Here is a 24,906-nt window from a genome sequence, read left to right as displayed (position 1 = left end):
ACGTTACGTTTAGTTTATGTTTTTAATAAAATAAATTACTGCCTTGGTCAGCATATTTAGTTTTTCATAATCATGAAAACAAGGCTTAATGGTGTTAAAATACGTGTGTGCATACGCTAGTGTCTACCACGAAATAAATCTCTGCAATTTCAAATGAACAGTTTAGAATCTAAACGTTGGCAACAGTGACTGCATGGCTTGTGTATCTGGAGCCGGAACGAGAGTTGGGGGAAGGAGGGAAAGTTGGCCCGGCAACTAGGCGGTCATAATAAGTGAAACTGGTTCATGTGCAGGGCTCTGTTCATGTTCTTGCCTTTGACAACATACAGTGCTACGTATTCGTTTTGTAACCTAGACAAAGGGATTACCTGAAGAGAGCCATTAAGGATTGCAATCTGACTGGAGTCCCCTGAGAGGCCGTTGCCTCACCCATGGCATCTAAAATAGACAAGGTAGATGCTTTGCAAGCAACCCTGTCCACAATTCCTCTCAGCACCTGCAACGAAAGAAAATAATTTACTGACTTGTTCATTTTTTACCTTGTGGCCACATCAGCACATACGCTCTTGTTGCCCATTACACAATTCATGGACAAGCGCCTTAACTAAAACAAAACTGAGTACAAGGCTTTAAGAAGAAGAAACAATTTCTGTTGAAAACTGCCTCAATCATTTTTTAAAATTAATACAGTGAGATTCTTCAACAAGAACTAAAACTATATACGGTCTCTTATGATAAAATCTCCATACCCTGTTAACAGCTGAGGGTGTAAAGGAGCACTCATCACAACAGAGGATTATACTGGCTGTAGATCCAGACAAAAGAGCCTTATTGGCCTGCAAAAAGCAGTTACAGGGGTGTACTAAGTGGAAGTGTGGTTGACATTTGGGTGCCTTACCAGGTCACCCCTTACACACCCAAGTAAAGAAAAGAAACAGCCTATGGATCATAGTGATTCATTTACTTCCTCCACAAAACGTCTCCAGTAGCTATCTAATGAAGGCAACAAACCTTGAAAATTAATCGGGTAAGAACAAAAGATATGGATCTTTGTCCATACAAAGGTACAGAATATTTGAACACGAAGATTTGTGATAGCATGGTTGCCTTTTTTCTCTCTACCAATTACATCCAGATCAACATCATCTCACACATGCAATGCAAAACATTACACACTGCAAAAGATCTCTCCAGAAAGAACTGGAAATGTTTTAATACAAACTATTACAATGATGCAGAATTTAAAGTATCTAAAACTGAAAGTTCTGCCGAAGAAAGCTTTGTAACTAGGAAAAAGCAATTTCCATTGTGGAGTTTGGAAATGGCAAAGAGCAAACAAGTAAGGGAATAGAATTCATGCCATCATGCCCATACAAGGTGACCAGAGTCTTTTAAGCATGAATATCAATCTAACAATATCTGTGAGGAGCAGCATAATAAGCAAAAACTTTTCTGGCCAATTGATTGAAATTAAGATTCTGGGTATAACAGCTGTTAGTTAATTTGCTTTTATCCTATCACACAGGGCCAAGTTACTTTCAACAATGTTGTAAACAAAATAATTTACTGACATTTACTTGGCAGCTGCTGCAGCATGCTGACCAGCACATATATTCCACATAGGACGAGTGATACACGAGGTTTGGCTAGAAAAAAACCGGATTGATGTTGCTATTGGCAAACAACGAATGCGTGAAGGTTGAGCAATGCATGATTCTATACTACCATACCCTGCATACAGAATGACTAATTGCCCTGGGTGCAGGCCTCTCAGTTTCGCTGTGGCACTTGGACAAAGCGAAACGTGCGTCTGTGCTCCGTCGGAAAAATGCTGAGTATTAAAATGGAACAGCGTGTCAATATGAAGTTCCTTTACAAACTGGGGAAATCCGCAACAGAAGCGTACGACATGTTAAAATCTGTGTACGGAGATGAGTGTTTATCACACACACAAGTGTTTGAGTGGTTTAAACGGTTTAAAGAAGGACAAGACAACCCACGTTCAGGACGACCTTGCACGTCGAAAACGGAAACAAACATTCAAAAAGTGAGTGATGTGATTCGAAAAGATCGTCGATTGACCATTAGAGCAGTTGCTGAAATCACAGGAATAGACAAAGAAAGTGTTCGACAAATTTTACACGAGAATTTGAACATGAGTAAAGTGTGTTCAAAACTCGTGCCAAGGAACCTGACATTGGAACAGAAGGAAGCTCAAGTGAACATTTGTACGGACACTTTGAAGAACATTGAAACAGACCCTACATTCTTAGAGAGAGTGATAACCTGTGATGAATCGTGGTTTTTCACGTACGACCCTGCCACAAAGCGCCAATCAATGCATTGGAAGACCCCGAGTTCGCCACGTCACAAGAAAGCTCGCATGAGCAAGTCCAAATTCAAAGCCATGATGATTGTCTTTTTCGACATTCGAGGCATTGTGTACGTTCATTGGGTACCCGAGGGTCAAACTGTAAACCAACATCATTACATTAATGTGCTGAAAACCTTTCGTGAGCAAGTAAGAAGACGACGACCTGATTTGTGGCAACGGAAGTCATGGATTCTGCACCAAGACAATGCTCCTGTCCATACGGCCCTGTCAGTGAAGACATTTTTGGCTAAATATGGAATCCCAGTGTTAGAACATCCACTGTATTCGCTGGACCTTGCTCCCTGTGACTTCTTTTTATTCCCCAGAGTGAAGTCCGCCCTAAAAGGAACCAGATTTGAGACAGTAGAAGCTGTGCAAGGAAAAGCGACGGATGTAATGAACATGATCTCCGAAAATGACTGGCAACACTGCTTCCAGCAATGGAAAATTCGTATGGAGCGGTGTACAGATCGTGCAGGGGAGTACTTTGAAGGAGATAAAGTTCCTGTTGTACAAAATGCCGAATAAAAGATTTCATAGCATCAGTCCGGTTTTTTTCTAGCCAAACCTCGTACCTCATATACCACCTTCCTAGTGGGAGCAATTATCCCATCATTTCTTCAAAACTACACATTCAGTTCTGTTGTTTTTGTTCATTTATCTACATATGAAGGTATGGCATATTTGAATCACAAAACAATGTATTTATTGTTAATAAAAAAGTGGACATAAACTTGAAGAAGTAATGTTCCGTAGATATGTCAAAATTATATCAAGATGAAAATAGTGAAAATGGAGGTGTTCGTGACATAAGCATCGTTAACTTTGAATTATTGGGAGTAGAGATATTATTTTTGTAGTACACAAATATCTAATATACTTTTCTGGATTCAGAGCAAATGAGCAAGATTTTTTTTTTTAAAATTTACATACCATAAGATGTGGAAGTAAAATATTTGTTACAATTTAAGAGGGAAAGGGATTAAGTAACTCACTGCGGGCCATGTATACATATGTATTTTCGACATACACAAGCACACAGTAATTTAAGCTGCATTGGAAAATAATTGTTTCCCCTAATTCCTTTCACCAAATTTCTTAGTTAAGATGGAATCTAACCTGGACTCTCTGTATTGGCATCACGCTGTGTTATGGGTATATTATTTTGTAATTCAAGTGTGAAATATCTTCAGAGGTATACTAATGAACAAAAAAGCCAGAACTGAAATATTGTGTCTACTGATTGATTGAATTAAAAGTTTTGGGTGTGTCAGCACTTTATACCATTTTGCACCCTTCAATGTTTATGGGGAAATTCCCCTTACATAAAATTCTGACTTGAAAATGTTAGAACGAAGGGTGTAAAAAGACCTGAGCCATTTCGTTACTAATAAAACAAAGACATTCTTTGAATTGTTTGGGATCCACGACGTGACAGAATATTGCAGTGATTCTCTAAGAAGCCATGTGAACGCTCTTAAGGTGGTCAATGATACCGCAGAAAGAGGAATTGCTCTGATAAAAAAGTTTAAGGAATCGGTCAGGGACGAACAAGAAAAACAATTCTTGTTGAGGGCAGTCAAGCATCACAGAAAAGTCGTCACCAAGCGAACAAAAGAAGGGATTGCATCGTTCAAAGTTGATTAATATAACATATGTTTTGCCTATCATACTACCTATTAATCTTAGTGTCTAGTTTTAATATTATTTTAAGTTTGTGATTTCTAGTTTTCCCAATAAAAGTAATTAACATTGGAAAATCGTATTTTTTGCCTACTTTTACAAAACTGATCAAAGTGTGCAACCTCTAAATATTATCCAATCTTCTTGAAATTTGGCATATATATCTTTTACATCACTGAGACTCGGGGCGTAAGCAAAGTCTGCAAAAATTTTACATTTTATTTTTTGCCTTACAAAATGAAACACCCTAGCGTGCCCAGCATCTGTATTTGATAGGTTTTTATTATCTCTTCCCTCTGCGTCCTCAGGTTGTCCTGCTGGTGTCGATTTGAGGTTTGGATCAGGTAGATCTGTTGATGAGGGGTTTGGTCCACACTCATGTTTTTGTAGCCACCTGACGTGTACCATGCGTGCTGACCCATCCAACAAATGAACTTTAGATATTAGGCTGTTGCCAACTCTAGACAAGACCAATCCTGGTACATGCTTCGGTGATTTATGTTCAGGGTCTGCACCCAGACTGGATCATTCAGAAGATATGTAGTTTGGTCAAGTTCCTTCCTCTCTACTCGGCCCTGCCATGATCCAAGAAATGGTGGGCGATCCATTTGCCTTTCTCGCTCAGTCATATCTGTTACCATCCACCACGCTTGGTTGAAATCCCAACAAGGAAGCAGAAGGCAAACTTTGAGTTTCTCCTCATCTGGAATTCCTCAAGAACAGAACTTCCGTGGCCCTCGCGTCCATTTGTAATGAACTCAAATTAGGATGTTCCAATACCAATTTTCTCAAATGGTCTTTAACGGTGCATATTATATATATATATATATATTTCGGCCATTCCGTTACTCGGGCTATGGTATGGAGTATGGTTAAGTGCCTTATTCCGTATTGTGAACAGAAGTTCTAGAAAGTTAGGCTGCTGAACACAGGACGATTATCTGACACAATATTGTCTGGTTTACCTAAGTAAGAAAAAGACTTTAATATCCAACGTATGGTCTCATCCAGAGAATGAACTGGCCATATGTCAACCCATTTACTGAATGCATCGACTAGAATAAGAAATTTCTTTCCTCAGAAGAAAAAGTGGTCTAAGTGTATTCTTTCCACTACGTGTGAAGCTTCTGGCCAATCATTCATAGGGCCATTTCTTACTTTTCCTCTTTTGCGATTAACAAATATTACAATTATCAACATATTGGTCTATGTCCTTCAGCAGCTTTGGCCACCAGTATGTTGACGAAGCTGTATCTTTCATAACACGAGATGCTGAGTGATTACAGTGTAGTAATGTCATTACTTTTTGACGTAATGTGGGAGGTACAACAATCTTTCCCATCCAGCTAACGTAATCATTCTCCACAGATAGAAGACGCCGTGTTGTCGCTTGAAGAAAACACCCAATCCGGATTGAATATCTTCTACAGATAATCTATTTGGCAAACAATGTTTGACAAACACAATTACCTTGTTTAACAGTGGGTCTTCTAATGTTGAATCACGTGTGTCAATGCAGTTCCACTTTGTTGTGGTAACCGTATCAACATGTCCGCCACAGGTACATGTGATGGGGAAACTACACGGTAATTATAACCTGATAAGAATAATGCCCATCTTAATAGTCAGTTCAATGTGTTTCGAGATACCTTTCTTGGGATTAAATATATACTAAATAGCACTTGCATCTGACACAATTCCAAATTGTCAACCCTGTAAAAACTTATGGAATTTCTTAATTCCAAAAATTACACTCAATGGTTCACGTTCAATTTGAGCATAATTCTGCTCGGCTTCTGACAACGTTGTAGATGCGCAAGCAACTATTTGAAGATGTCCATCTACTCGATGACTAAGTATTGCTCTGGATCCGTAAGGTGAACCATCGAAAACTAACAGTACTGGTTTTGAAGGATCATAAGATATTATAGATTGCAGTTATTTAAGTTCTTGTGATATGCCAGCAAACTTTTGAGAGCACTCTTTCGACCAATCCCAAGCTACAATTTTCTTCAAAAGTCCTGTGAGGAGCAGCATAATAAGCAAAAACTTTTCTGGCCAATTGATTGAAATTAAGATTCTGGGTATAACAGCTGTTAGTTAATTTGCTTTTATCCTATCACACAGGGCCAAGTTACTTTCAACAATGTTGTAAACAAAATAATTTACTGACATTTACTTGGCAGCTGCTGCAGCATGCTGACCAGCACATATATTCCACATAGGACGAGTGATACACGAGGTTTGGCTAGAAAAAAACCGGATTGATGTTGCTATTGGCAAACAACGAATGCGTGAAGGTTGAGCAATGCATGATTCTATACTACCATACCCTGCATACAGAATGACTAATTGCCCTGGGTGCAGGCCTCTCAGTTTCGCTGTGGCACTTGGACAAAGCGAAACGTGCGTCTGTGCTCCGTCGGAAAAATGCTGAGTATTAAAATGGAACAGCGTGTCAATATGAAGTTCCTTTACAAACTGGGGAAATCCGCAACAGAAGCGTACGACATGTTAAAATCTGTGTACGGAGATGAGTGTTTATCACACACACAAGTGTTTGAGTGGTTTAAACGGTTTAAAGAAGGACAGGAAATGATCCAAGACAACCCACGTTCAGGACGACCTTGCACGTCGAAAACGGAAACAAACATTCAAAAAGTGAGTGATGTGATTCGAAAAGATCGTCGATTGACCATTAGAGCAGTTGCTGAAATCACAGGAATAGACAAAGAAAGTGTTCGACAAATTTTACACGAGAATTTGAACATGAGTAAAGTGTGTTCAAAACTCGTGCCAAGGAACCTGACATTGGAACAGAAGGAAGCTCAAGTGAACATTTGTACGGACACTTTGAAGAACATTGAAACAGACCCTACATTCTTAGAGAGAGTGATAACCTGTGATGAATCGTGGTTTTTCACGTACGACCCTGCCACAAAGCGCCAATCAATGCATTGGAAGACCCCGAGTTCGCCACGTCACAAGAAAGCTCGCATGAGCAAGTCCAAATTCAAAGCCATGATGATTGTCTTTTTCGACATTCGAGGCATTGTGTACGTTCATTGGGTACCCGAGGGTCAAACTGTAAACCAACATCATTACATTAATGTGCTGAAAACCTTTCGTGAGCAAGTAAGAAGACGACGACCTGATTTGTGGCAACGGAAGTCATGGATTCTGCACCAAGACAATGCTCCTGTCCATACGGCCCTGTCAGTGAAGACATTTTTGGCTAAATATGGAATCCCAGTGTTAGAACATCCACTGTATTCGCTGGACCTTGCTCCCTGTGACTTCTTTTTATTCCCCAGAGTGAAGTCCGCCCTAAAAGGAACCAGATTTGAGACAGTAGAAGCTGTGCAAGGAAAAGCGACGGATGTAATGAACATGATCTCCGAAAATGACTGGCAACACTGCTTCCAGCAATGGAAAATTCGTATGGAGCGGTGTACAGATCGTGCAGGGGAGTACTTTGAAGGAGATAAAGTTCCTGTTGTACAAAATGCCGAATAAAAGATTTCATAGCATCAGTCCGGTTTTTTTCTAGCCAAACCTCGTACCTCATATACCACCTTCCTAGTGGGAGCAATTATCCCATCATTTCTTCAAAACTACACATTCAGTTCTGTTGTTTTTGTTCATTTATCTACATATGAAGGTATGGCATATTTGAATCACAAAACAATGTATTTATTGTTAATAAAAAAGTGGACATAAACTTGAAGAAGTAATGTTCCGTAGATATGTCAAAATTATATCAAGATGAAAATAGTGAAAATGGAGGTGTTCGTGACATAAGCATCGTTAACTTTGAATTATTGGGAGTAGAGATATTATTTTTGTAGTACACAAATATCTAATATACTTTTCTGGATTCAGAGCAAATGAGCAAGATTTTTTTTTTTAAAATTTACATACCATAAGATGTGGAAGTAAAATATTTGTTACAATTTAAGAGGGAAAGGGATTAAGTAACTCACTGCGGGCCATGTATACATATGTATTTTCGACATACACAAGCACACAGTAATTTAAGCTGCATTGGAAAATAATTGTTTCCCCTAATTCCTTTCACCAAATTTCTTAGTTAAGATGGAATCTAACCTGGACTCTCTGTATTGGCATCACGCTGTGTTATGGGTATATTATTTTGTAATTCAAGTGTGAAATATCTTCAGAGGTATACTAATGAACAAAAAAGCCAGAACTGAAATATTGTGTCTACTGATTGATTGAATTAAAAGTTTTGGGTGTGTCAGCACTTTATACCATTTTGCACCCTTCAATGTTTATGGGGAAATTCCCCTTACATAAAATTCTGACTTGAAAATGTTAGAACGAAGGGTGTAAAAAGACCTGAGCCATTTCGTTACTAATAAAACAAAGACATTCTTTGAATTGTTTGGGATCCACGACGTGACAGAATATTGCAGTGATTCTCTAAGAAGCCATGTGAACGCTCTTAAGGTGGTCAATGATACCGCAGAAAGAGGAATTGCTCTGATAAAAAAGTTTAAGGAATCGGTCAGGGACGAACAAGAAAAACAATTCTTGTTGAGGGCAGTCAAGCATCACAGAAAAGTCGTCACCAAGCGAACAAAAGAAGGGATTGCATCGTTCAAAGTTGATTAATATAACATATGTTTTGCCTATCATACTACCTATTAATCTTAGTGTCTAGTTTTAATATTATTTTAAGTTTGTGATTTCTAGTTTTCCCAATAAAAGTAATTAACATTGGAAAATCGTATTTTTTGCCTACTTTTACAAAACTGATCAAAGTGTGCAACCTCTAAATATTATCCAATCTTCTTGAAATTTGGCATATATATCTTTTACATCACTGAGACTCGGGGCGTAAGCAAAGTCTGCAAAAATTTTACATTTTATTTTTTGCCTTACAAAATGAAACACCCTAGCGTGCCCAGCATCTGTATTTGATAGGTTTTTATTATCTCTTCCCTCTGCGTCCTCAGGTTGTCCTGCTGGTGTCGATTTGAGGTTTGGATCAGGTAGATCTGTTGATGAGGGGTTTGGTCCACACTCATGTTTTTGTAGCCACCTGACGTGTACCATGCGTGCTGACCCATCCAACAAATGAACTTTAGATATTAGGCTGTTGCCAACTCTAGACAAGACCAATCCTGGTACATGCTTCGGTGATTTATGTTCAGGGTCTGCACCCAGACTGGATCATTCAGAAGATATGTAGTTTGGTCAAGTTCCTTCCTCTCTACTCGGCCCTGCCATGATCCAAGAAATGGTGGGCGATCCATTTGCCTTTCTCGCTCAGTCATATCTGTTACCATCCACCACGCTTGGTTGAAATCCCAACAAGGAAGCAGAAGGCAAACTTTGAGTTTCTCCTCATCTGGAATTCCTCAAGAACAGAACTTCCGTGGCCCTCGCGTCCATTTGTAATGAACTCAAATTAGGATGTTCCAATACCAATTTTCTCAAATGGTCTTTAACGGTGCATATTATATATATATATATATATTTCGGCCATTCCGTTACTCGGGCTATGGTATGGAGTATGGTTAAGTGCCTTATTCCGTATTGTGAACAGAAGTTCTAGAAAGTTAGGCTGCTGAACACAGGACGATTATCTGACACAATATTGTCTGGTTTACCTAAGTAAGAAAAAGACTTTAATATCCAACGTATGGTCTCATCCAGAGAATGAACTGGCCATATGTCAACCCATTTACTGAATGCATCGACTAGAATAAGAAATTTCTTTCCTCAGAAGAAAAAGTGGTCTAAGTGTATTCTTTCCACTACGTGTGAAGCTTCTGGCCAATCATTCATAGGGCCATTTCTTACTTTTCCTCTTTTGCGATTAACAAATATTACAATTATCAACATATTGGTCTATGTCCTTCAGCAGCTTTGGCCACCAGTATGTTGACGAAGCTGTATCTTTCATAACACGAGATGCTGAGTGATTACAGTGTAGTAATGTCATTACTTTTTGACGTAATGTGGGAGGTACAACAATCTTTCCCATCCAGCTAACGTAATCATTCTCCACAGATAGAAGACGCCGTGTTGTCGCTTGAAGAAAACACCCAATCCGGATTGAATATCTTCTACAGATAATCTATTTGGCAAACAATGTTTGACAAACACAATTACCTTGTTTAACAGTGGGTCTTCTAATGTTGAATCACGTGTGTCAATGCAGTTCCACTTTGTTGTGGTAACCGTATCAACATGTCCGCCACAGGTACATGTGATGGGGAAACTACACGGTAATTATAACCTGATAAGAATAATGCCCATCTTAATAGTCAGTTCAATGTGTTTCGAGATACCTTTCTTGGGATTAAATATATACTAAATAGCACTTGCATCTGACACAATTCCAAATTGTCAACCCTGTAAAAACTTATGGAATTTCTTAATTCCAAAAATTACACTCAATGGTTCACGTTCAATTTGAGCATAATTCTGCTCGGCTTCTGACAACGTTGTAGATGCGCAAGCAACTATTTGAAGATGTCCATCTACTCGATGACTAAGTATTGCTCTGGATCCGTAAGGTGAACCATCGAAAACTAACAGTACTGGTTTTGAAGGATCATAAGATATTATAGATTGCAGTTATTTAAGTTCTTGTGATATGCCAGCAAACTTTTGAGAGCACTCTTTCGACCAATCCCAAGCTACAATTTTCTTCAAAAGTCCTGTAATATGGCGTATCTTGGACGAAAGATTAGGGATGAACTTTCTAAAGGTGTTCAACATTCCCAAATATGAACGTGCTGTGAAGTATTCTGTGGTACTGGACAATTAACCACGGCATCCCAATTCTTCTCAGATGGAATAATCCCATCTTTACTAATAGAATATCTGAGATACCCAACCTGATAGTCAACAAACACACATTCCGTCAAACTTGCTTTTACATTATGTGCATCTAACTTGGACAGTACAGCACATGTTCTATTGTAACACTCATGTTAGAGATTCCAATGCAGAGTCGCTTTATCCGGAATAGTCCAACATGAGTATTGACGACTGTGATGTGCTGCGCCTCTTCAGTCAACATCAACTGACAATAACCCATCTGAAGGTCTATAATACTATAATGTGTACAGTCCCTTAATTTTACAAAAATGTCTTCTGGTTTGGCTATGTTAAATTTCATGTTTTCAGTCATTTTATTGACAGTACCAGAAAAAATCAACACATAGGCATAACGAACCATCTTTTTTCTTAACTACCACGAGAGGTGATGCCCAATCAGAGTACAAAATAGGCTCCCAGAGTCCTATTTCAACCAACTTCGCTATTTCACTTTCTACTTTATCTCGTAGTCCATATGGAACTTCATAGCGTTGTTTAAAAACAGGCAAAGCATTCCTTCTCAAAGGTATATCAATTATAAATGGTGTGATCGGCTCTGACAGATCACCATCAAAAACTTTAGCATATTTGCTAGATAATAAATTATTCATTCTCAAACCTTCACTTTCTGGTATTTTAGTACTAATATCTGCGTTATTGTTTCGTTCAGAGCCCGCGTTTGCCGACACAGTGTTACATTGTGTTAACAATTTTCTCCAACCTGGATGAATACTGTCAAGCCATGAACGTCCAATCAACAGATAACGCAGTTCTTCTTCACATAGAATAACAGGTAATTTATACAATATATCATTCAATGATAAAGCAACCAAGGTTCGGCCTTTCAACTTTAATGTATCATTATTTACACCTCGTAATGTTAGTGAAGTAAATTGTGTTCGCCGACGTGGAAACAATTGTTTGAAGGTTATTAAACAGTGTAACTGTAGATCCAGTACCTAGTTCACATTGTACAATTCGTTTATCAATACACAGATCAACTACACACGGTTCTGCTGACACAAAAACATTAGTGCCAGCTATAGCTTGTGCTTTTGGCTTGCAACTAACTCTCCTTGCTTCTGTACGAGTGAGTGTTGCATCTTGACCTTGTGAATTGCCTGTGCTTGATGAAAAAGTGCAAGGGCTATCTTCTGGCAGATGAGAATCGCTAACTTCAACGTGTAATAAAGACAAGCCATGAAATTTGTTATGTATGCTTTGTTCACCAACATAAGCATCTGAAGGTTTAATATTGGACATAGAAGTTTGATCTGAGGTAATTGTCTTACTCATAACTCCACCATTATTTTTTCTAAACTTGTATTTTACATGCCAAGACGAAGATGGAGGGATAACGTTGAGATGGGCCTAAAGCAAATCGTTAGGGATGGAAAAGAGTATATAGATCTTGCTCAGGATAGGGAAAGATGAAAGGCCTGTGTTGCTGCAGCCATGAACCTTCGGGTTCAAGAAGGCTAGAGAGTTAGTTAGTTGTATTTTACATGCCAATGACCTTTCTTCTTACAAAATGAACATATCAAATTTCTTGCTGGACAATGTCCAGGATCATGCCTTCTGGAGCATCTATCACATTGGCCTTACTCGCTTTTGTCTTGCAAGATTCTCAAAATAAGCCAGGGGTGCATTTATAACTTCCATCCTGAGGATTAACGAAGTTCTTTTTCTCTGCTTGTGAGGACTGGAAACCTGGTTTGAATTTCTGTGTCCCAGCAAATGCAACTATGTTAGGACTACACTCCTTTTCACGGTGTACGAACATTTGTGTTTCCTGTTCAATTAATTCCATTTGAAGCACAATATCTTGACATTTTGCTGGAGTCAATATAGGCTCAGACAGTAGTAATTTCTTTCTAATGGCATCAGACCGAACGCCTAGAATTATATGCTTTACAATCACTTCCTGTAAGCACTGGCCAAAAACTACATTTAAAATGCCATAAATTGTGTTGCACTCTCTCCACTTTCTTGTGTGCACTGCCTGAACTTAAAACGTCCCACAAATGTGTTTATTCTCTGGCTATAATGTTTAAGCAGATTATCCCTGAAGGTCGAATACATTTGCTGTTTGACTGGTTCAGGTGGAAGGACTTTGAAAATTTCAGACCCTATAACTGCAATCAGTATGGGTACTTTTCTGGCTTCATTAACATCATGAGCCAAACAAGACTGTTCAAACCTCGTTAAATAACCTTCAATTTCTTCCGAACCTGACCGGAACTCTCAGAAAAAATTCATACCAAATATATTCATTATTGTTGAAAACTTAATATCACAATATTGTAGATACAAGCAAGCCATATCACATTGATTTAAAACCTTGTTCTTGTACAATTATTGTAAACGATACACAAACTGTGTAATCTTGGTTTCTTACCATAGAAATTGATCAAGCCAATACAATTTCTCTTTTCATAAACCTATGCTTGAATGATGGTCGTCGCGTTATCATCGTGAGGTGTTCATCCATACTTCTACTCACGAAGAATCATCAAGAATACCCTGTATGACTGCGCCATAGATGTTAGCCTTGTGTTGTGTGTATAATTCCATTTCTAAACTTACACAAGACATACAAAACACGTAGGTTCAAATTATAACAACATAACTCTAATGCGTGGAAGCCATTCTCGTACATATAACACACGGTTACTATGACAACCAATCAATAACATGCTATAAATGCAAAGTCTTCTTCTTCTTCCTGTCATGTGTCTATCACTCAGTATAGTTGATACAAGGGCACGGTATCTGGTCGCAGCCCGACAGTTGAGAAACAATGCACTAGAGTGCTTTACCATGTTGACTGATCTATTTTGGACTAAACTGTCTCCATATGCTGGCTCTTTCAAATAAAAGCAGTCATGTCATAATTGGCCAACACACGGCCTCTTTACATGATGGTGAAGGCAAATTACACCCGATAACTGCATGAAAAACTTGATAAAGCAAAAATAATGTTGTGCTTAAATCTTAAAACATTTTACATACCGATACTTTATTATATCAACAAATTTGAGCTTCAAACACTTTGTAAGGCCTCCGGTTGGGCTCTCTTCTAGAGACTAAATATAGCACGAAGTGAAGCATACACGAACAACAGAGGCGACACAATGAACGGTGTTGAGAAAACGGCACAGTCCGAGAGACATGTAAGCAACATGCGACACGTGCATCTTGCCGTGTCTCTTTGGTTCGAAAGGTTGCATTGATTACTGAGGGTTCGCTTCCAAGCGACACGTGTCTCGTGTCGCATGTCTCATAGGTCTGAATTCTCCCTAAAAGCTTACTCACAGTCAGTGGAAGAGGTCAGTTCTTCTCACAAAGATAAAACATGATAAAACAATGTTGTGCTCAATTTGAAGCTGAGTTAAGATGACTTCTTCTCAACAGCAGGGAATGTCAAGTACCAATGGTGGGCTTGATAGCACAAAACTTGTTCCCCGTAACCTCATCCCATTCATCCTGCCAGTTGTCTAAAAGGGAACAACAAAAAACATTCTGCAGGTCCCTAGCTGGTAGAAAAATGTGTGTGTTCAGTATCAAACTATTATTTTACCTATCAATGTGGCAATTTTTAATCATATCCAACAACATCCTATAACATAATTCTTTTTTGTTTACGTTTCTTAAAATTTTGATGCTGTAGTGAGTATACATTGTTTCACATAAAATAATCTTTGCACTTCATTTCATTCCATAACTAAACGAATAGTGCAAATTAATTATTTTTGGATATTTTTAAAAGTCAAAACAATCCACGAAGTTAGGATTGATCGATTCACTGAATCAGGTTTTTACGTCACTTTTCTGCCTCTTTTGGCTAATCGCGGCAATGAGAATGTGATGATATGATGAAGGGAGACTTACAAAGAAAACCCATCCCCAGGCTGGGATTTGAACCTGGGATCATTGGCATTATAGCACTCTGTGATAACCACTCCCTCGTGGAGGTCGGCTATTAAGTCAGGAAAACTCAGACTAGCTGCTTAATTGGAAGCAATAGTGGCATGTCAAAAAAGAGGGCCGATATTTTTTTAAAAAACAAGAAAATGATAGAAGAAATTTATTGTGATTGGTAAACAAGTACATACCTTGGCTATTTTTCGACGTAGTCACCATTAACCTGTAGAACATTTCTGATAGCGTGGCACAAGCTTCCGTATACCCTCTGCGTAAAAATATGCTGCCTGAGAGTGCAGCCAGTCCAGAACTGATCTCTTGAGCACGTCACTGTCGTTGAAAGCTTCGATGCAAGCCACTATTTCAGGTGAAGAAAAAGAAAGAAATCGCTTGGGTCAAGGTCAAGGCTGTAAGGGGGATGATTGAATAGTTCCCATCGAAATCTTTGAATTGTCTCGACAGTATGAGCAGCTGTGTGTGGGCGGGCTTTGTCAATGATCAGAAAAATTCCAGAGCGTAGCATTCCTCTCTGCCGATTTTGGATGGCAGGTCGCAGATTATTAAGTGTTTCGCAATACACCTCTGCTGTAATTGTTCGTCCTGGTTCCAAGAATTCCACAAAAATCACACCCTTTTGGTCCCAAAACACAGTTGCCATGATTTTGTGAACTGATGGTGTTTGTTTGAATTTCTTCGCTTTAGGAGAACCAGAGTGCCACCATTGCATTGACTGCTGCTTCGACTCCCCAGTGGCATACGATATCCATGTTTCATCCCCAGTCACTATGTGCGAAAAGAGGTCATCCCCACTCTCCCCCCAGCGAGCCAAAAAATCACGTGCAGCTGTCCTTCTTTGCTCTTTGTGAGCGTCTGTCAGCATTTTTGGTACCCACCTCGCACACAGTTTATGATACCCCAGGTTGTCAGTCACAATTCGATGCACTGTTTTCGCAGACACTTCTGAAAACTCTTTGGCGAGTTCAGATATGTGAACCGGCGATTGGAACGCACTTTCTTGTTAACTCGTTCCACCAGATCATCCGTCTGAACACTAGGCCTTCCGCTACGCTCATCGTCATGGACATTTGAACGCCCTTCCCGAAACTCTCTGCACCATTGCCTGACCTTCCCTTCACTCATCACTGTCGGTCCATAAATGGCACACAATTCCCGATGGATGTCAGCTGCATTCTGTCCTTTGGCGTTCATAAATCGTATGACAGATCTCACTTCACATCTGGCGGGATTTTGTATTACGGCAGCCATTTCACCTTACTGCTACGCACACGTATGCAACCCCACTCTGACGATTCTACCTCTGTTGCAAGCACAGAATACTAGGGCATGCTCCTGCGCATGCTCAACTTCATCAGTGTTGCTAAACCTGTTTAATTTTTTTTTTTTTTTTTTGACATGCGCCTCGTATAAACTCGTAATAAACCGAATACACAAACAATTATCTTTATCAAGCATGGGACATCGTGCGAGTGACCAAGCTGGCACTCCCTCTGTGCAGAATCACCAGATAAGTTAAGCTAACGTTCATTATGTAAAATTCTTCTAGTGTTATAATGTTGCTAATAAAATTTTGTTTCTTGCTACACCAAAATGTATATTCCAACAAGACCAAGACCTGTAAAATAATAGACCTATTCTTCACAGCCCTTTCCTATAATGATGTTGATTATAACTGGTCTGCAACTTTTACTTTGATATTCTTTCTAAAACCTAGTATAAAAATTGAAAAATAAATATATTACCAAAGAGTCTATGTATGTATGTCAAAGGAACGATAATTCTGTACCAGACTAAGAATCGTAAGGATGAGAGGAACAAGTTTCTAAACTGAATCTTTTTGGGGAGTGGAATTGCAAGTGGAATGAACCATTTGCTCATTTTGCAACTAACTCTCTTGCAGACTCCAAAATGCACGTACATTTCAGATGATCTGTAAAATTTCCTGCTATTTCCCTGACAAGCCAAATTCCCAGATGTTTCCCTGTTTTCCAATGTGTAGCAACCCTGGTGTTAATTGGTGGTATGGGTAAATTAAAAAAATTAGGTTATTTGTCCCCCGAGGACCCCTTGAACCATTAATGAATCTCTCCACTATGACATAAAAAACAATTCAAATCCATTCATTTTACGGGTTATGACACAAAAATGATGTGTGAAAAATATCTCAGCGATATTTGTTTTGGTTCTTGAGAAATACGCCTTCCAACATCGCTGAAATACACCACCTACGTCACTGAAGTGAAAACGGCATCTGACATATGCTGATGTCATCTATCAGCGAGGCATGCAGGCAGGGCTTTCTGCTAGCCACGTGAACTTTGCGTGGGCCATGAAAGCGACAACACACAAGTATCTTAGAATTCCAGTATAAAAACGAGCACTCTATTTCTTCAGATGCATTATGTCCAAACAGTGGAAGCATTTATTATAATTCAGCCACTTGGTGAAGGGTTTTTCCATTAAAATGACAAAGCAATACTGCCACCAATAGTCAAAGACTGAACACTTAAACTGTCTTGTTCATTGCCAATACATTGGTTCTGACTGACAAGAATTTATTGTTACAAGAATGCCTTTCTGTAATTACAATTATTATCGTCACAATATTTTGTCCACAAATTTTAAAATAACAATACATTTAGAACACTCGGGTTTACATGTCATTTTCTTCAATAAAAAAAAGTATGCGGAGTTTTTAATTTCCTGCAGCAAACAACAGTTTTCTTCAGTTAATATATATTTTGCAAAATTATGTATTTTTCCTACTATTACATTGCTTTTTTGTAATTGTAACTACGAGAACACATGGTTAATTTAGTATTCTCTTCTACTGCATCACTTTTCTTTCCACCTTTGGAAAATCGCGACAATGAAGATAAGCAGTGTTCGAAATCGGGGTTCAGGGGAGCACTACCCCCATTACTACCACTACCACCAACAACAACCAGCACCATCTATGTATCACCAGAGAGTATAGTATTCTCAGTGGTATCACCCAAACTGTCTTCTTTCCACCAAGTTAACTAGTGTTGCCCACGAGATGAGTCGAAATTTTGGACTGTCCCGTCTCGTCTCGTGAAAACGCCATCTCGTCTCATGCATGAGACACATTATGTTAACCACAGAAGCATCACCAGCTGTATCCTAAGGATGGAGCAAGCACCCAACAATAAAGAACATTCACAAAGAGGAACAGTTTACCCAACTCGAGTTTCAAACCTGGAACATTTGTTTGTTAATATGGTTTGGTACCGAGAAGAACCCAAGATGGGCTTGTGAAAATTGAGACGAGACTGATATAGGCTTGTAATAATCGAGACGAGAACAAGAACAGACCAAAAGAGACACACCTCTGGAAAATCGAGGAGAGAGTGATACTTAGTGTCCAAGATTCTCTATCTCGTTCAAGACTTCGTTACGATATTGGATATGTCAACTTCATCAGATAAATCATGAATTTTGTGTATAATTAATAATTACAATGGCAGTTTATTCGGTGTAATTCTGAATCGTAGGTTTGGTTTGCATAATATCCCATTCTCGAGGGCTGGTAGCACTGAAATGAGACGTCAAACAAAAAACGTCATTAAGAAAAGTTGTCTTAATAACTTCTATGAACTCTGAAAGTTTGTACTGTGATCCAATATTTTTTTCAGACTTGGGACGAGAAATGCCATTTGAAATTGAGATGAGAGAGTCAATGAGACATTGACAAATGAACATGAGACAGACATTAACAACTCAAAATGAGATCGAGACTGCCATGTCTCGTCTTGTCTCGATACCATCCCTACTGGTGAAGTTGTGAGCCGACCAAACAAATGAGCTCGGCTAATGAGATGAGCAGCTTTTTCGCAACACGAAATTGAAAATATATCGTACCATTTCAGTATGTGATCTCATACACATTATTCATACACATTATTTCATTGTAATCATCGTACATATTCTAAATATTGACATTTTCTGTGCAACCGATGTAATCTTCTACATTATATTTTTTTCTTATCTGTACAAAAATATTTTATCACAATTTATAGTGACTACCCACACAGAAAGGAAACAAACTGAGATTGCCTGGAAAGAAAAGTAAAACTGGCTTTTTAAATAAAGTGAAGAAAATGAAAAGATTATTACAGCATTTTTATCTCATTCTTATTTTGCACTACAGGTTAAATTTCGACAAATATAAGCTTAAAATTTATTTTTGAAAATTTGTTCAGCATCTAATTTCAGAAGGAATATTTTTTGCATGACTGGAGAACCTGCACTCGGGAGACCTCTTTCATTTATCTTGCACGTGGGTAGCAGGGAGAATAATAGAAGAATGATCATTTCAAAGCATAATTTCCCTTCCACTATTGCTCTTTCTTCCATTATTTTAATCTGTACAGATCGTTAAACTGTCGCACATGTTGTCTCTCCGTAGGCTACACGTAAACTGAATGCTCAAAAAGCAGACGACAAACCTAGCTACACAAACATGATGTATCAACATGGCAGATCGTGTTTTGAGCGCAATGCTAGCCTCGCCTAGTTTCTGCCTTAAACTGAATGCAGAGAAGCGTGAAAACTTGCAGGGGTCATTTTTCCAGGGTGTAGTTTTTAAAATTGCTGTAAAAAACACTGAGTTGAAATGTCCATTGTTGCACATTGTTAAAGTGTTGCTTTTTACTCATTATTACACACGTGGGACAAGCAAACGACATTTTTAATATTAAAGTAACTATTCTACTGATAGTTCAGCAACAATTTTCTTACAGTTTCTGTGTAATGAAATATGAAACTAAACACTGTTGATTAAACATAACTACCCTTAAAATACTTTCTCGGATTTATAGTTACAAGTGGACAATTTTGTGTCACGGGTGGGACAGACGAAACCCTGCCTGATTACTTAATAAGATACTGATTTTAATTGAATTGCCAAATGATGAAAAATAAATTATTTAAGACAGAGAGAGAGAGAAGGTAATTGACCTTTGAATATTCTAGTGTGCGACGAGCTAAGTGACATTCGTTCAAACTTATATGTTTGAACAAAAATATGTTCAAACTATTTGGTTTAAACCGGGCAGCAACTACTCAACAACTGATTCTCAACAATCTTGAGACGTGCTAAATGTCATTTGTTCGAATTTAATTGTTTTAAGAAAATTTGCCTTATAGCGCCGGTGACGCGTGCAGATCACTTGGGAATGAAATTTCTATACTTTATGATGCCAAGTAGAAAATACTAAATTTACAAATAACAACACCCACTTTCCATAATAACGACACTAACCCAATTTACAAACACAAGCGGAATTCCCCCCTCTGAAAAGGAAGAATTAAACATTTAAGCATTGTCACGAATAACCAAATACAGATGAAAGAAAATGTTACAGAACGCAAATATGAACACAAAGAAACAATGAACCCATTTATTATGTTGAATAATTACACATGTTTCATGCTTATACGAGCATTATCAGTCAGCTGATTTAAGAGAACTTGAACAGAACTTTTCAACCTTACTGAAACATATACTGTTTTTAATACCTAGGAGTATATCTCCTTATTGAACTATGATATGTGAATCAGCTGTCAATACGTTGATCGTGAAATTACCATATATGGTCATGTGACCTTCCAGAACTTATCAATACCAAATGCACACCATGCAATACATATCTGTGAAAAATATATACATATGGTATATGTGATCAACGAGAAATTAACAATATCAAATGTACATCAAACCAAACAATTCTGTGACATATAACGTCCAATATTTAACATGGCCAAATTACCACTTTATATATTATCAAATGTCAAACGCGTTGCGCTCGAGATGTTATGAATTCAAATTTCAGACATCAATGGCGTCCATCTACATCGCGCCCATCCACGCGGTGCAAATAATGATTTGTTCGTTATCCAAAGAACCACACGGATCACACGCTAGCATGCTTCGAAATACATTAACAGACGGGTAGGTCTACCAACAACGTCGATACATGAGCTCATGCAATACTAAAAGTACTTATGCAGCTTACCTCCCTTGTGATATCACGAGGCAAAATCAGCTCCTCATCCCACCTTGTTTTGCTTCAGCTGAAATTTTATTTTATTTACCGCTTTTGAACCCGAACTTGACTATTTTTGTACCGAAATGTTTCTCTTTTATTTACCAAAAATATGTGCCTCTAGTCATCAGTTCAGCTTTTGGAACTGATGCCTCATGTGGACATACTATGTTTAATTTTCAGTTCCTGCACAGAAACAGTCTATCTTGCCATTCAATTCTTGTATTCGTAGTCATTTCTTCAAACTTCAAATAAAGAATTAACACTGACAGAGTGACAGCAGAAGCCTTAAAATACTTGAATGTTCTCTCTTGAAATAACAATAAATATGTCTACGAATATAATCTCCTCAAGAGAACTGATGTGATGGTCTCTGTTCCTAACTTTCATAACCAGTTTCTGCAGAACTGCACTTCTTTTTTCACAATCTACGAAACTGTAGTCCATCGAAGAGCAGAAGCAGTCAGGCCTTACTTTTGAAGAAAGGAGTTGGAGGACCATTTGTTCCTCTGGTAGCTTTCGCCTGTTCTCCAAAAAGAGTGGCAGTGTGAAACCGTTCCCCTTGCTTGGCTAGAAATGGATACTCCATGACCAAATACCTCTCGGTAACAAGGTCAGTATGTCTTGAGAAGTGAAGGACCAAAACAGCAATGGCAATACGAGGGTCACTATTTATATTTTGAGCCTAACAATGAAAAAACAGGAATTTGGCATTGAAAACTGCTTTATTGTTTTTCGAAGTATTCTCCTTTATGGTCAATACACTTTTGCATTCGTTCGAACCATTTGTCAAAGCAGTGTTTCCAATCTTCTTGAGACACCTCCATAATATGGTTTTTGAACGCATCAACGGCGTCTTCCGCCGACGAAAATCGTTGTCCACGCAATTTATTCTTGACATTCGGGAACAAGAAGAAGTCATTGGGTGCCAAATCAGGACTGTACAGCAGATGACCCATCAATTCGATTTTTTGACTGTTCATAAAGTCGGTTGTTAGACGAGATGTGTGACAGCTGGCATTGTCTTGATGAAGAATGATCCGACGGCGTTTGTTTGTTTTCCGTATTTGACCGAGGATCTCTGGCAAACAAATTGTTGTGTAACATTCAGAGTTGACCGTTCTACGTTCCTCTAAAGGCACAGTTGCCACATGACCAGTTTTCCCGAAAAAACAGGCGACCATTTGTTTCGATGTGCTTCGAGCGCGAACAACTTTTGTTGGATTGGGTTCATCTTGAAACACCCATACAGTCGACTGCTGTTTACGTTCCGGCTCATATGCATATATCCATGATTCGGCACCTGTTACAATCTTATATACGTCTTTTGAAGCACCACAATTGTATTTATTGAGCATTTGTTTGCACCAATTGACACGAGCGTCTTTTTGAGTTTTTGTCAAATTGTGTAGATCTAACGAGAACATACCTTTCTCACAGCTAAATGATCATGTAATATTTTATATATGCTGGTGGATCTAATGCCTATGGCTGCCTCAATCTCACAGTATGTCACATGACGATCTGGCAGTATTAGGTTTTGCACAGCATCAATGTTTTCTTGAACAACAACTGATTTTGGACGACCTTCGCGAATCTCGTCGGTGAGCGAATGGCGGCCACGATTAAATTCATTATACCAGCGTTTCACAGTGGCAAAGGATGGGGCTTCATCGCCAAATGTGGAAGTAAGTTGATCGATGCACTCTTGTCTTAATAATCCACGTCGAAAATCGTAAAAAATCATCGCACGAAAATGTTCACGAGTTAATTCCATTTTATTGTTGTCGCGCAATCTCCAAGGCAACATAAACAACACAAATGAAGCTATTGACAAAACATTTGAAGTATATTATGGTCAATAATGCCAGACGATTCCGTGCAAACGTCAAATCGCGCCTAACTTCAATCAGTGTTGCCAAGGCTCAAAATATAAATAGTGACCCTCGTAAGTACAAGATCATGCACAAACAACTAAGTTTCCTCTTGTGTAAGTTTAAACCACATTATGACATGCTCCACCCTCCTCTCCCAAATCTTTCAATACAAGCAAGAAGGATGAGCCCTTCAGTTTCCTATTTGGATGAGACGATTAATTCAGCATTACTTGAAGCATCTGCAGTGACTCTTACTTAGGTTAAACTTAAACAGTCAAACTCTCGAATCAAGAATCACCATTCTTCAACTCAAAGCCGAAAGACTCAAGCATAGCAATCTTTCACCTAATTAACCATATGTACCTAACGTGTCACGTACCTTCTTTGTGAAGTGGCCGAAGATCGTCCTGCCTGAAGAAACATCTCTGTTGGGGCTCCCAGAGGATTCTGTCTTGAGTGAGCTACTCACATCCTCCGCCATGGAAGCAAATCCTTCTGCTGTTTGCTCCACAGACTCCCTCTTCACCAGAGTCTCCTTTGCACTCAGCAGCTGCCTCTTTACTATGGAGATGATTTTCTTAGCAGCTGTACTGTTAAAAGAAATACAAGTCATAATGTACAACGTATTTGGTTTCGTATGGGCCAAATCACACCCAGTCTACTCAACTATTCTTGTACGCGTATGTACTTTGCACATCCTATAAACAGCAACCTTGATTTTTCGATAATGTGATGCCAAAAAATATAAATGAATGCAAACAAAATATTTTTGTTGTACTTAATGACACACCACAACCACATTTTTCATGCTTGTAAATTCTTCAAATTACATGAATGTGGCACAATATGCACTTTCTATACGAACTTGCAAATTTTACCAGTTTGCACGTAAAAGAATAAATATTGCAAAAATTAAACATTTGAGAGAGCCTATTATTACAAAATTGAAACCACATTGATAAGTTTTAAGAATTAATATATCACATTTTAAAGTTGCATTTGGTAGCTTTCATCTCACTGAACATGTTATCATCATCGTGCAAGTTATTATTTGAGTAGGGCCTCCCATATGGGAAAATTATATCATTGTCTCCTTGTAATCAAGGAATTCTCAGTTCAATACCTGGTGGAGGCACGCAGTGGTTTGGATTCCAGTTTAAAGTGTTTGTTTTTTGTTTGTTCACAAGTTTTATAGACCAGCATTACCTGTAGATACATGGCATAACTATGGGCACTCGTATGGCTTCCTCTTATGCCAACCTATTGATGGGCAGGCTGGAACAGGAATTCCTTGATTCCCAAAAACTAAAACCACTCCTCTGGCTGAGATTCATAGATGACATTTTCCTTCTCTGGGCACATGGTGAACCCTCCCTCACTACATTCCTAAACCAACTGCACGACTACACCACCCTCAAATTCACCTGATTCCACTCCAAAGACCAAGTGACCTTCTTAGATGTGGACATCCACATCGTGGGAGACCACTTGGAAACATCCATACACATCAAACTGACCAACCACCTCCAGTATCTCCACTATTCCAGCTCACACCCCTACCACACCAAAAAAGCCATCTCATTTTCCCTAGAGGCCAATGCCTTAACTCATCCTCCTCTTCCCGCCAAAACTACAACCTATGCCTGCACCAAGCCCTAACCAACCGTGGCTTCCCCTCCACCCTCATCAACAAACAAATCACAAGAGCCACCTCCCACTACCACACCAAACAACCCAAAACCAACCCTCCAGCTATGATCACCCAACACCACCCCCACATTACGAAAATCAGACATACCCTACACTCCCTCCTTCCCATCCTACACAGTGATCCTGACACCAGGGACATCTTTCGCGATAAACCTAGGGTCATCTTCAGTCACCCCCCCCCCCCAACCTTAAGAACATCTTGGTCCAAAACACTCCCACCTCTTCCACCCCGCCCCCCCAACTCACAGGTGTAATCAACCCAGGTGCAAGACCTGTTCCATACTTATCACCTCCCCCACCCTAGAGATCCACACCCTGGCAGGTGAGTTCACCCTTCAACCCAAGGGCACCTGCCACTCATCCAACCTCATCTGCCAAATCTGCGGCAACTTCTACC

General features: G+C 39.0%; 1 protein-coding gene across 1 annotated transcript in view; it reads right to left on the bottom strand.

Moving 5' to 3' along the window:
• LOC145979614 (PCNA-interacting partner-like) overlaps positions 1-24,906 on the bottom strand; it is a 119,969-nt gene that overhangs the window by 57,198 nt on the left and 37,865 nt on the right. The window contains exons 5-6 of the mRNA XM_083112580.1: positions 23,179-23,389; positions 369-496 (exon numbers count right to left, since the gene is read on the bottom strand). Coding sequence (XP_082968706.1) covers positions 369-496; positions 23,179-23,389 — 339 coding nt within the window. The remainder of the gene's footprint in view (positions 1-368; positions 497-23,178; positions 23,390-24,906) is intronic.

This window comes from Lepisma saccharinum, chromosome 1, assembly GCF_977018435.1.
Source record: "Lepisma saccharinum chromosome 1, izLepSacc3.1, whole genome shotgun sequence".
Lineage (NCBI taxonomy): Eukaryota > Metazoa > Arthropoda > Insecta > Zygentoma > Lepismatidae > Lepisma > Lepisma saccharinum.
The sequence above is the reverse complement of the archived record's forward strand: the minus strand, read 5'-3'. Positions and strand labels throughout refer to the sequence as shown.